We start from the raw sequence: 13331 nt of genomic DNA on the forward strand, positions 1-13331 counted from the left end.
TAAAGGTGTTTATATTTCATTCAGAGCAGCAATGTAGGTCGAGTTTAAATACACAAAAGAAACTGTTTAAAATTGATGAATTAAAAACAGTATAACACGGAAAACACAATTAGAGAAGTTTGTAAGAGACCTTGGATAATGTACACCTCCAGTGTATCTACCACGCATCTGTTTACTCGTGAGAACAACTACCCAGAAACCAACAAGTTAAAATCAAAGGAGTTTATTCTCTGACAGAGGAGTCGAGTTTCCCTGACGCAACTACGCCTGACTTAGCCTTAGTTCAAGTGGTGTAGTGAGACGAAGGCTATCTGGCCCTGACCCTTTGGGTTTAAGTCACAGTCTCTGGTCATTGGTCCTGGTCTCCTTAGGCCCTGGTCGCCATGGTTCAAAGTCAAAGGTGTTGTGTCGACACCACCCAGTTTGGAGCGACTTTGATGAATCCCGATGAGTCCTTTTTGTGGGTTGCTGTTAACAGATAATCCGGTCCACTCTTCTGACTGGCTTCTTCTGCTGGTTGACTGGCTCAGTGGTTAATAATTCCTCCTCCATACCCATCTCTGATCCCCAGAGGTTCCTTGTCTTTCACATTCCTACACTTGGAGGAAAGGAGGTACTTTTCCCCACAAACTCAGGATCAGATCAGGCGGTTTGGACCAGCTCGTCCATTGCTCCTTGGTTCTCAAACTAGGTGGTTCCTACCTGTCGTAACTCACTCGTCCATTCCACGCATTCTTCCACGCATATAGGGCCAAATTGAGGTTACCTTACCAAATATCACAAGGTTAAAGGTGCGGAAGCCACAACCATGTCACCCTAAACAGGTCAAATACCCCTTCCCATATTGTAGTAACAGTCTATCTACATCGACTTTGTATGCAACTCAGTAACTTACATTACAAGAACGTACAACCCACTCAAATTGGTAGTTACACGAGCTGGCTCGCATTTGACTCTCGACATTTTCTTTACCAAGACTATGCTGTATAACACAGAAGGGAGACACTGAGCAGTGAATGTAATTCCAAATTTATTCTCTCCAACAATGGACAATGAGAATCAACAAAAAACATTCTTAAACATTATTTACAACAGATGTTCCCCAAATGTAAGATACCCGATCGAAGAAGAACTTTACAAAATTGGAAACAAGCAAAACTTTTTCCAACACAGTAAGAGGAGTCGTGCCATAGAAACAAAGACATTTTTATTAACACAAAACAAAGACATTTGACCCAAACTTTAGGGCTTTTCAAGAAAGGTAGAATCAAACCATGGTAAAATCAAAAATAGCAAACATGTTTCAGGTCAAATATATAAAAAAAAGTACTGGAACTTAACATCAGTGAACTAAGAAACTACCAAAAAAAGGCATCAAAGGTTGACCTACTTCACGGTTCACCGATGTGAAGCATGCATTTGCTGATGCTCTTCCAATAAATCAGGAAAAGCAAAGGCTTTGTCACATTCATTGCACTCGTACACAACTTGACCCATATGGCTTTCCTGATGCTGTTTAAAAAGTGACCAGTGTTTGAAGGTCTCGAGACACAAATCGCAGCTGTAAAGACCTTCCCCCTGTTGAACATGGAGACTCATATGCAAGGAAAGCTCATGTTCTGAGGCCATGGCTGCGCCACACTGGTCACACTGGAACTCCTTTTCTACCTCATGTGTTTGCTTTGTCGAGTCCTGTTTAGCAAGATGTCTTTTCATGTGTTTCTTAAGGTAATGCCTGAAAGCAAAGGTTTTCTGACATAGCCGACATCTGTAGGGTCTGTCATTCTCATGAAGGACAGTACGATGCTCCAGGAGGGCACTTTGAGAGGGGAATGACATGGTGCAGTCTGTGCAGTTGTACAGGTCGCCACTGATCACATCCACGTCTTCATCCTCTCTTGCAGTTCTCAATGCAACCTGGGCGTTCTTTACTGACGGTTGGGTTTTCTGTTTAGAGCACACGTGCACCTCATAGGCTTTGCTTCCCAAAAAGCTGCAATTACAGACTAGACAGTGGATTTCAGCTTCTGGAGTAGAGGGCTGTTCCTTTTTGATACAAATTCCACTCGAGTGAGTGGAAAAGTGTTTGCTCAATTCGTCGCCGTTGGTAAAGCTGAGCTTGCACACAGAGCAAATGAAGTCAGTCGAGTGATCCATTTCTTTCTTCAGGTCTAATGTCAGTGAGTCAGTTGAATGCTGAACATCAGGATGTTCAGTCGACAGGTGTTTGATCAAATGAGATGCCTGTAAGAAATTCTTATGACAAGCACTACATTTGTACCGTCGTTCTTCAGCCACTTTGCAACCGTGCTCCAAGAGTGCTTCTGATTCTCCAAAGCACTCATTACAGTCACCACAGCGATACTGCAGAGGTAACGCTGCGCTCTCAGACTTCTTTGGACTTGACATTGGCATCGTCTCAGATGTGTGAGTTTTTCTGTGTTCAAATCTGCTGCTTTTAGAGTTGAAAACCCGATCACAAATGTCACAAGGAAAGTTTTCCTCACGATGGCTAGCCATGTGCACTGCTAACTGAGAGGCTCCAGTAAACGTGAGCTGACACTTGGTGCAGCGATGGGCCCGACTCTTGCCATGAGTGTTCTTGTGTTTGCGTAAGGCAAACTGAGAGACAAAGCCCTTCCCACACAGTTGACACTGAAATTCCGACTTGTGTATTCTCTGGTGATGCTCTAACTGTCCCGCCAGGAAAAAGCATTTGCCACACTCGGCACACTCGTGCGGTTTCTCTCCGAGGTGACACCGTTGGTGATCTTCTAGGGATTCCGATGTTGTGAATGTCTTGCCGCATACGTGGCATGGAAAATAGGGAGCCGTGTCTGAGTCGCTGTCCTCACCAGTTTGGTCTTCACCGTCATCAGCTACCATCTGTTGGCTGTTGGCCAGTGGAGGAACATTATTCTTGACCTCATTTTTATGATGTTTTTTATAGTGTCTCATGAGCGAAGTTTCGGCACTATAGCTCCTGTTGCAAAAACGACACTTGAGCATTTCATTTGGATGCTCTTCAGCATAATGCGCGCATAAAGTCGGCCCGGAGTTGAACCTATACGTGCACAGCTTGCAAGCATATGCTCTTGTTGGATCATGAAAGGCTCTATGGTTGTCAAGTTCAGACTGGGTGTTCAAAACCTTTGTGCAGTCTGGGCAAGAGTATTTCTTACTATTATAGTGGACCCTCATGTGTTGAACCAGGTTTGCTTGGCTATCACATATTTTGCCGCACGTGGAGCAGGTGTGTCGCTTTATATCGAGCTCTTCTCTCCTGTGGTCTTCCAGGTGTGTTATAAGCAACAATCCATCTGTGAAGGACTTGTGACATTCAGAACATTGGTAACGCACCTCCTCCTTTTGGCTTTTTCGGCTCTTCTCCGGATTACCTTTGGTAGATAATACAACGGAGGGGGATGTCGTTTTGGTGGAGATGTCAAAGGAAAGCTGCGAGTCAGCTGCAGTCTGATCAACTTTTGCTTCAGAATTATTCACACGATTCCCAGCCGGGACATCTTTTGGCATGCACTTCCTTTTATGTTTGCGGAGAGCCATCTTATTCCAGAATCCCTTTCGACATACAGGACAGTGAAAATAGGGAGCTGTATGTACCCGTAAGTGAGCCTGATACGCACTGATATTTCCCAAGGTCTTGCCGCATGTTGTGCACTGGAATGGCCTGGGCGTCTCTACAGTGAGAATTGTATCCAGCTCACATGTTAAATTGGATGTACTACCAAGCTTTTCATTGAGCTGCTTTTGATCAGAGCTCTTGTCTAAGCCTGACATGTTGGATAGATGATGTTGCAAAGAAGCCGTCCTCACTGGTTGATCAGTTGTTTCAAGTTGGTGCACATTTAAGAAGTGCTCTTGAAGTTGAGAGAACAATGAAAAGCGTGAAGTGCAGTAGGCGCACGAAAAGCCCTGGTCGCACTTCTCCTCCGTTGCGTGGTCCTCGCCTGGTTTGTCTTGGGAGCTACCACACGGTTCTTTGGATTTCTCGAGGAACTTTGCGCACTTCAAGTGATGACGCTGCACATAATCCTTCCTTGGAAACCGTTCACCACAATATTGACATGAAAACGGCCACACGGAACTGTGGAACTGCATGTGATTTTTTAACGAGGATGCGTTTGCAAAAGAAAGGGAGCAGTAGGTGCAAGTGTGGTCTGCCATTGACTTCAAGTCTATCTGAGGCCTCTTCAGAGTGACATTTCTCAATTTGTCAAGGGGTTTATCTGCAGTGCTCAAAGAATGATTTCTTGAAGATCGCTTTTTCAGGACGCCCTTGCACATGTTCTTCATGTGCCACTTCAAAGATTTTTCATGACTGAAAGTAGCGCTACATTGCTTGCACTTAAAGTGTTTAACAGTATGAAACAGGGTGATGTGTCTGTTAAGGGTAGACAAGGCAGGAAACGACTTAAAGCAAAACTTGCACTGGGGGGTCTCTTGAGATTCCATGGGACCTTTGTCGAGGGAACTCTTCCAACCTTGGGCAACATCATCAAGAGATAGTTTGGGTATACAGATTTCCAATCGCATTTTTTTTACTTTACAACTGGCCTGATGCACCTTAAGATGGTCAAACCTTGAAAAGGAGCTTTGACATGACTTGCAACGATAGGGTTTGGCCTCATTGTGTGTCAGAATATGATTTCTCAGGCTTCTTGCCTTCAGGAAGCATTTGTTGCAAAATGTGCATTTGTACCGCAAGTCAGCTTCTTTTGCCGATTCCACCTGTGATGGGGACGGGTCGCATGACTCCTTTGTACCATCATCATGCGCTGGATAATCTGGCTCAACCTTATGACAGATTTCCATATGCTGTGTGGCCAAAGTACGACTACGAAATCGTTGTCCACAACGAGAACAAGGGTAGGGTTGAAGACCACTATGTTTAACTGAATGCCTGAGTAGCTCCGATTTAAACTTGAAATCCTGATTACAATGGAGGCACTTAAACACTGGCTTTTTTGTGACAGACTGTGAAGGGGTTTCTTGGACATTGGGAACAACGGGTGGTTTACTTTCTACTTGAGGGGGCTTGGGCTTGGGCTTTACTTGAGGGGGCTTGGGCTTGAGTGACATAACACATCTGTTCTGATGTACAGGGAGTTTTCTGTGTGGAAAGTACTGTCCACATCCGAAGGGACAACAAGTCAGAGTGTTCTTTTCATGTGCTATGAGATGAGCCAGCAGCCGATCTTTTTTACCTAACATTCGTGGGCAGATCGTACAAGGATAAGTATACTTGGGAGGTGGAATAGCCTTAGCTGCAGGTGCAACAGCTGCTGCAATAGCTGCAGGGGCAACAGGTTCTTCAGGCTTTTGCGAGCAAGTATTCATATGGGCGTCCAGTTTACTCTTCCCAAAGTATTGTCCACAAGTATTGCAAAGAATCAATGAATTTGCCGCATGGCCATTAAGATGACGATAAAGGTGGTATTTCTTGCCAAATGTGCGTGGACAAGTGGAACACCGAAAAGAATGATTTTTTACAGTGACTACAACGGGGGGCTCAACTTTGGGAGGTGGAGGAGGGTCATTCCGACATGTCATGACATGGAAGTTTATTCTTTTACGTCCAAAGCACTGCCCGCAACGTTTGCACTTGATCAGGGTGTTCAATTTGTGGCCTAACAGATGTCCAAAAAGCATGTTTTTCTTTGTAAACTCAGCTTGACAGATTTCACACTTTTTAGGTTTGACATGCGTGTTTTGGGGAATGGTTTTTCGGTTGGGGCGCGCTGTATTGTCAGGAGGTAGTTTCAAAACACTGCCTTCTCGATCTGGTGTTTTACTATCCTTAGTTTCTATCTTCAGGGTTTCTAGATGCCTCAGGAAAGTAGTCAAGTCCTTATAGTAATGCATGCAATCTGGGCATCGAAGATTGCCATTGCCACTTTGATGATGCAACTTACAGTGTTGAATAAGTTCTCCAATGGTTGGAAGAACCTTCAGGCATGCTGTGCACAGTATCCTCCCCTCATGGACACTTTTATGCTCAATCAGGTAAGAGCGATTTTTAAACCGTCTCTGACATTTTTCACACTCATGCGGTTGAACACCTTTGTGAATGAGCTCGTGTGTTCTAACTGAATCCCATGTGCTAAATCGTTTTTGGCAAATACGACACCTCGGCAGTGCCCCTGATTCGCTCTTTTCAGACTGATTCACGACCGTCACGAGTGTGCCTGGCTCTCCATCTCTAACCTTGTCCCCAGTAAGCATAGCTAGTCTGTGTTTTTTCATGTGTCTGGACTTCCCAGACCCATACTGATAAACAGCTGGGCAGAAACGGCATTTGAATTTTGGTGCATTTTTAAGCTCCTTTAATGGGAGAGTCTTCCGTCTCGCCACATACTTTTTGGACTCACTTTCCCCTTTGTTTGTGCCGCTCTTGGGTCTTTGCACATTAACTTTCTCCTGCTCTGTATGTTTCGAAAAATTAAACTCATCCTTTGACAGTCGACTTAAGGTCTTTCTGAGACAAAAGTTTTTTATGTGCCTGTATCGATTGGAAGTCATCGTGAATGTGACAGGACACAAAGGACACTGGTATTTATTTCCAACTTTTTCATGGACTTTTGAGATTTTTTCCCCGACACATTTACGGAGATGACGACCCAGATTGAAACTGTACTTGAAAAAGCGAGGGCAAAGAGGGCATTTGAATGTATACTCTGTCTCTGGAGATGCCTTTTCTTGTTTCAAAATGCGCTTTGTAATGATATGAGAGGATGTTGCGCCTTTGTGTTCAGTTTGTTGATGCTTTTTGGCCTTCACCAGCGATAAAAAGGTTTTTTGACAATATTTACATTCATGGACTTTGGTTATCTTTCGAAGTTTAACATAGCATTCAGGCATTTTTTCACCATTTGTTTCTGCGGCCACTTCTCTTTGAGATGGTTGACGTAAATCAGCGAGCTTGCTTAAGTTTTTAGCACTACGTACATGATTTAAGGGGCGACATATACGGGTTTGTAGCTGGTGTCTCCGTACCCCCCCAGCTTGAGCAAAATAACGGCCACATACCTCACAAACAAAGGGAGTCTTTCCAGTGTGTCCACGCATGTGTGACACATATGGATTAAATTTTGCAAACTCAATCCCACATTTCGCGCAACGATAAGGCCCTTTGAATTTTGCTTTCTTCGCGCCAGAAGGAGTGCGGGGCAGGCTAGCATTGGCTACACTACAAATATCATCTTGAGCATCTTCATGTGCGACTGCGCTACGACTGCTTATTGGGTGGCAATTGTAGTGGTGTTCTATTAGGAGATCTGCACTCCTGGCTAAGTGCTTGCATGTTGCACATTGGAATACGTAACTTGTTGGATTAACTGGCTCGTTTTGCTGGATGATCACTATAGGATGGAATCTGTACCTTTCATGAGAATGTCCGAGACTTGTTACTTTGGACTGCTCATCTGATGGTGGAGCGGTGCCATCAACTTCATTTGGCTCTGTGACGGCTTCTTCCGTGTCAGATGAAGTCATTCCTGACAGTGGCTCGAACATTTCTGTCAGAGGCGATGCGTTGTTCGTTTCTATGGCAGCTAAGTTAAGAGGTGATGGTGGTTTGCTCACATCATTTCCAGGGTTCTGATTGGGATGGGGGTCTTGTTCCATCATCTCTGGAGCACTCCTATCGTCCACGTCATTTGTCATGATCCGAGCATCCATATCATTTGTTGTGAGCCGATCGCCCTCCTCATTTGTTATCGGATCATCCATATCATTTGTTGTGATCCGATCGCCCTCCTCATTTGTTATCGGATCATCCACATCATTTGTTGTGATCCGATCATCGTCCTTATTTGTTGTTGTCATTGGCTCGTCCACGTTGCTTGTTGTGATCTGAGCGTCCTCTTCACTTGTTGTGTTTGAACCATCCACATTGTTTGTTGCGAGGAAATCGTCTGCATCATTTGTTGTGATCAAATCGTCAACATCCTTTGCTGTGATCGAACCATCCACAGTGTTTGTTGTGATCAAATCCTTGACATCCCTTGTTGAGATCGAACCATCCACGGTGTTCGTTGTGATCGAATCGTCCACGGTGTTTGTTGCGAGGAAATCGTCTGCATCATTTGTTGGGATCGGACCATCCACATTGTTTGTTACGATCTGACTACCGTTACTGTTCATTGTAATCGCATCATCCACATCTGTCCCTGCGATCTGATCGTCGTCTTTTGTTGAAAGTAACGGACACTTTTCTGTGGATTCATTGAGGTCTAAATCCATCATGGACTGGCCCTCATTTTCCTCCACGTTAGTTTCCATCTCCTCTTCACCGTCAGGTCTCTCAAGGGCGACTTCAAAATTTTCACAGTGCTCTCCAGTACAACTTTCAGTTTGTCGGCTACATGATGCCATAAGATCATAAGGGTTTGAATCTCCAACAGGCTTAGCAGCAAATGAATTAACTTGTTCATTAGAACTGAATCCACCAAAGGTGTTTTGGTCAGAGTGTTTGACCGCAGCTGCTTGGGTGGCTTGTGCCATACCAGGATTCATGAAGACCTCCGAGTTGAACTCCAAAGATGACGAAGTTGACAGTGCTCCTTCTTGGCTAAATAGTTCATTTGAAATGGTGGAAAAGAGTGGATATCCTGGTGTGGATAGCTCATTGCAGAATATGTCTAAGCTATCACATTGTGCTTTTATAGGCAGGTGACTTGCCAATTTGCCATCACCACCTTGCCACGGCTGTCCCCAAGAGCCTTTCTCACCGTCATAGCCAGAGCTCAAGTCTGCTAAACAGGATTCTGAATTTAATCCAAAGTTCACTTGAGCTACAGAGTTTGAAAAGTCACTTTCAAATAACTCATTTTGCTGAAAAGGAAGCTCCTCTGGTCCAGAGGTCATTACCAATGTCCTTGGGTCCATCTGAGGGAAATAGTCCACTTTCAGTTGGATTCCCTTACAAGCCTTGAAATATCCATTTCTCAGCACAGCTTTGCAGTTCGTTCCTAAACAAAGCACAAAATAAAATTAAAGACAAATGCTAAATATTCAGACTTGAGCAGAAAGAGAAGGCATCTGACCTTTTCTTCCAAACAGAATCTGTTGAGGCCATCAGGTGGGATGCATGATGCGATGGGACAACCTGGAAGATAATCAAACCAAATCGTTGTAGTTCAATAGGTTACAATGTGCCACACTTGGAGGAACAAAACCAAAACATTTGGACTGTGGAAATTCTAGGAGGCTGCCAAGTGTGGTACCGCAGGCTCCTGCGAGCAGTGTCCATCAAGTGACATCATGGTCGCACGTTAAAAGATGACACAGAGATTTCAAAACGTACTTGGTTGCTGCGCTGGGTTAGGCGGAATGTTCAGCGTCTGTCGTGCAAGCTCAAGTCCATTTGAAGACACTGCAGCGCTGGCGGATTAAAAAAAAAAAGGATCACTAATGTGATGGAAAAATTATTGTAACTGTTCAGACGAATGGAAGGTTACTGGTGAAGGCTGCCTAAATGTTTTTGTAATACCATTCCTCTTTGTTTTCAGAACTTGCAGAATGAGCTTCTCACAGATGCTCAGGGATGTTGCTACATTCTGGCTTGTTATCGCCAATGTTATTGTGAATCCCTCCTGTCCAGCGAATATAGTGTATGCTTGCTGAGAATTCCTCAGTGAGTTTCAACTTCATACCGAGAACATGTCTTCTCACTCTCTTTGCAAAGATTCTTCAATAAATATTCATAAAAGACAACCTGGAAGATAACCAAACCAAATCGTTGTAGTTCAATAGGTTACAATGTGCCACACTTGGAGGAACAAAACCAAAACAGGGGATGTTGCTACAAAGACAATTCTCTCTTTATGGAAGCCACAAAATTCCACAACACTAAGCTTCAAAGAATAATAATAGTACACATTCAGGTTTAGAAAATAGAGTTCTAATGACATCTGAGTGTGCTTGTGCACCTTAGCCCTACGAAATGTCCCACCTGTAGCAGGCATAGGCTCCCACATACCGGGATGATTTACTCTGAGAAAAAGACGATCTTCTATGATAATGTGAAGGAAGAAGTATCAAAGCATGTTTGTCAATGCAAATTGTTTTTCTATAGTCAACCTGCACCTAATGCAAACACATCACCTATTTAAATACTTCTAGTAGCAGTTACGTATCGCTTCATGAAGCACCAAATTTGTTGGTCTTACGACATAAAAGCCTGATAATTTTGCTTTTTAGTCATAACAGAGGGAGATTAAGATCAAGACCGGAGAGTGGTGACTCTCAGCATTTTCTAGTAAGTCAGCACACAAGGAAAGTGGAAATCACTTCAATCACTGTCTAATGCAAGAAGAAGAATTATTTACTTTACAATAAAGAAGCCATGTGATATAATAATACAAATACCACATAACACATGTACCGTGCAGTAGGGGAGATTGAAATAAATATTCATTCATATTCAACTGCATTAACATCTGTTCAGTGAGCGGTTTGGACTAAAACAATGAAATAATTGAGCAATGGTTGGAGGAGCACAAATAAAACAACTGATGCGCAAGTTTCACTGTGGGCATTGTTATTAATGGACAGATAAATATTAGATACAACTATGCTAAATCTAATAAAACATATATATCTTCTTGAGAAGTTTCACTTTAAATCTATAAATCAGATATGGTTGTTCTAATCGTTTTTTTAAAACGTGACAGAGAATGTAATACTACTGTTATTTGTAAACCGAGTACTTACCGAGTAGACAATGACATTTATCCAAAAGTAACACTATGTTTACAATAAAGTCAATGAAGTCAGTTCCTCATTTTAGAAAAGTAAACCTCAAGTTATGACGTTAAGTAAAACATGTCAGAGGTGAATATTAGTTCAAGCGTAATGTGAAGTTTGTCAATAACAACAAGTTGTTAGGAAAGAAATTGAAATGAACACGCCACTGTCATAAATACGGGTGTTAAACAGACTGTAACGTTACCGGCAGAAACGAAACTGACGTAAATGTCCAGCTAAAATAGAAGCAAAGCTGCCAGTTTGTGTGTGTGTGTGTGTGTGTGTGTGTGTTCTGGAGTGGTGTCCCGGACCGCCTAGCTCAGTAGCTTCCTCCGTGGTTTAGCAGGCCATGTTAGCCTAGGAAGCTAACAATGCGAGCAGCCCGACCAAACTGGGTGTTCGATTCTTACCGCAGACCAACTGGTTCCGAGTCGCGCAGCGCGAACGGCCGCCCCCGCAGCTGGTTCCGAAGCTGCTAGTGTGCCTCCACAACGTGTCCAATGTCAGAGGCGTCGGTGCGAAGAGAAAACAAGGCAAGTGCGCGCCCACCAAGACTTCCGTCTTGACTTGGAGATCCTCAGCGTCACACCAGAAGCCACAGACAACAAGCGGCAGCCATGTTCGGCAGTTGCGTGTTGCTCAACAAAAGCGCTAAGAATTTGCGACAATGTGAAACTGTTTGACGGCAACCAATGCCAGGCTTCGGTTCGACACCTAGAACCCGCCCACAGCGCTCTTTAGACGCCAGCAGTGCTTGACTGAAGTTCCACCCCTCCCACTGCCCCCTAGCTGCTGTTCCCGCCACACGGAGCTCTGCAGTCCTCTCCAGTCCTCTGGTTCTGGTGCGTGTTCCTCCCACCGGACGGTTCCAGGAGACTCCCCAATGAGCCTGCAGTGCCCCTCCTCCACCTCCCCATTGCGTGGGTCACATTCCTAGGGCTATTCTGGTCTGAATTGGTCGGTTCCTAAAGGGTTAAGACGGATACAACCATTTTGTGTCCTAGTACAAAATGGCGCAGTCGGTGCACGCTGGCTACAGGAAGTGCTGGTGTGGCTCCCTGCGCTCAGCTCAGTGCAGTTCTCTGCCCTTGCTGAATGTTATGCACTGAACTGTGTCAAGGGAAATGGCTTAAAAAAGACCTCAATACATTTACGAGAGGGAAAGTACCACCGTGCGGTGATGAGGATCAGTGTCTTTCACTTTCTTCAAACACACAAAAGGCATCATCCATGGTTGTCAGTGGTGCAAAAGGCACCTGGGTTCTCCTAGAATCCTTGGAAGGTTTGGGTGCCATTGCAGTGCTCTTGGGAACTGGGCTTTTTGTCAGCGTTGCCCTAGCGTGCGCTTAACAAAAGACTTCCGGAAGAACAATGCCACGCTAACAAGAACAAAACCTTACTTCCGTGGTCGGGTCGCAGAGGCAGCTTCCCTTGCACATAGTCCCAGATGTCCACCCCAGGAAACTTGTCATAATGTTGTGGCAGGCAGCACAGCAATATGTTCCCAAGTGAACCCAGAGGCACAAGGTCTTTTGGGTATATCCAGGTTCAGACCTAGGGCCTCCCCCCAATGGGACATGTAAGGTACGTCTCCCTCGGAAGGCAACCGTGCAAAGGAGAACATCCGCAGCATGGCTTGCTCAATGCTAAGGTGAAAACTAAAAGTACTTGCAGCGCATAATAGAGGGACCATTTTGGGGGTAGGGCCCGACACTTTAGAAACTCAAGAGGTTTTGGGTTCCATCACCCGATCGAGAGCATGTTAGCATTGTACCACATCTTTCACCACATCTTTCACAACCAGTTTGCCAAACAAATACCAGAATCTACATCCTCCAATGTCTTCTTTAAAAAAATACTTTCAATTTCTGAATTTTGTAGCAGTTACAAAGTCACAAAGGGCTGGATCTTATCCCAGGACTTCAGGCAAGTGGCAGAACACACCCTGGTGGTATTGCAACATGGGCTACTTATTGCTGTACCCAAGCACCCACCACAATAAACTGTCCTTTTAGGGCTGGGGTATCAAACTTGTGACCACGGGGCCATTTGCGGCCCTCAGGATGCAGTTTTGCGGCCCGCCACCGGGTGCCCAATTTTAGCCTGGGAGTGGCCCCGACTGGTCACCCCTACTTCATCCAAAATCAGATGCTTAGTAAACACTGTACAAGTGTATTCCGATGAATTTTGGGATTTACCTTGGAGGTATCTTTATAAAACCACCAAATCACTCCAATGCTACTACTGTCATCAAAATGCTGCAATGACCATTTTTTATTACCACATGTGATTTCAGTGGCCAGATGACACCTGGACAAAATGACAAAAAATCATGCAAACCTTTCAGTCCTGCAATGCATGATGGGACGCCTGAAGACCACGCCACACATTTGTTGGTGTGACCTGTGTTCTTTTGTTATGAATAACATGGTTACTCTTGTTTCCTCGATCGGGTGTGATATCGCCTGATTTTGACCTTCTCATGGTCACAGGCACACTGCTTACATTTCTTTGTGAAAGCTACTGCAATGTGCAGATTTGAGGAACAGAGATGTTACACTGGC

The 13331-nt window shown here is 44.4% G+C and overlaps 1 protein-coding gene across 4 annotated transcripts; it reads right to left on the reverse strand.

The window, feature by feature from the left end:
- Positions 1 to 1026: 1026 nt before the first annotated feature.
- znf1035 (zinc finger protein 1035) lies at positions 1027 to 11518 on the reverse strand. Of its 4 annotated transcripts, none has more exons than XM_053887309.1 (4): positions 11178 to 11518; positions 9326 to 9402; positions 9066 to 9127; positions 1027 to 8990 (listed from the first exon to the last, which is right to left on the reverse strand). In XM_053887309.1, exon 4 carries the CDS (start codon positions 8905 to 8907, stop codon positions 1399 to 1401), a length of 7509 nt encoding a protein of 2502 aa, XP_053743284.1. In that variant the 5' UTR covers positions 8908 to 8990; positions 9066 to 9127; positions 9326 to 9402; positions 11178 to 11518; the 3' UTR covers positions 1027 to 1398. The 4 variants fall into 4 exon arrangements, with proteins under 4 accessions (XP_053743284.1, XP_053743285.1, XP_053743286.1 ...); XM_053887310.1 differs by lacking the exon at positions 11178 to 11518 and adding an exon at positions 10735 to 11119; XM_053887311.1 differs by lacking the exon at positions 11178 to 11518 and adding an exon at positions 10973 to 10990.
- Positions 11519 to 13331: the final 1813 nt, after the last annotated feature.

Source organism: Synchiropus splendidus, chromosome 15 (genome assembly GCF_027744825.2).
Source record: "Synchiropus splendidus isolate RoL2022-P1 chromosome 15, RoL_Sspl_1.0, whole genome shotgun sequence".
Classification (NCBI taxonomy): Eukaryota; Metazoa; Chordata; class Actinopteri; order Syngnathiformes; family Callionymidae; genus Synchiropus; species Synchiropus splendidus.

Excerpts from the sequence above, each read along its gene's own strand:
- znf1035 (XM_053887312.1), bottom strand. The coding sequence starts at position 8,907 with ATGGACCCAAGGACATTGGTAATGACCTCTGGACCAGAGGAGCTTCCT.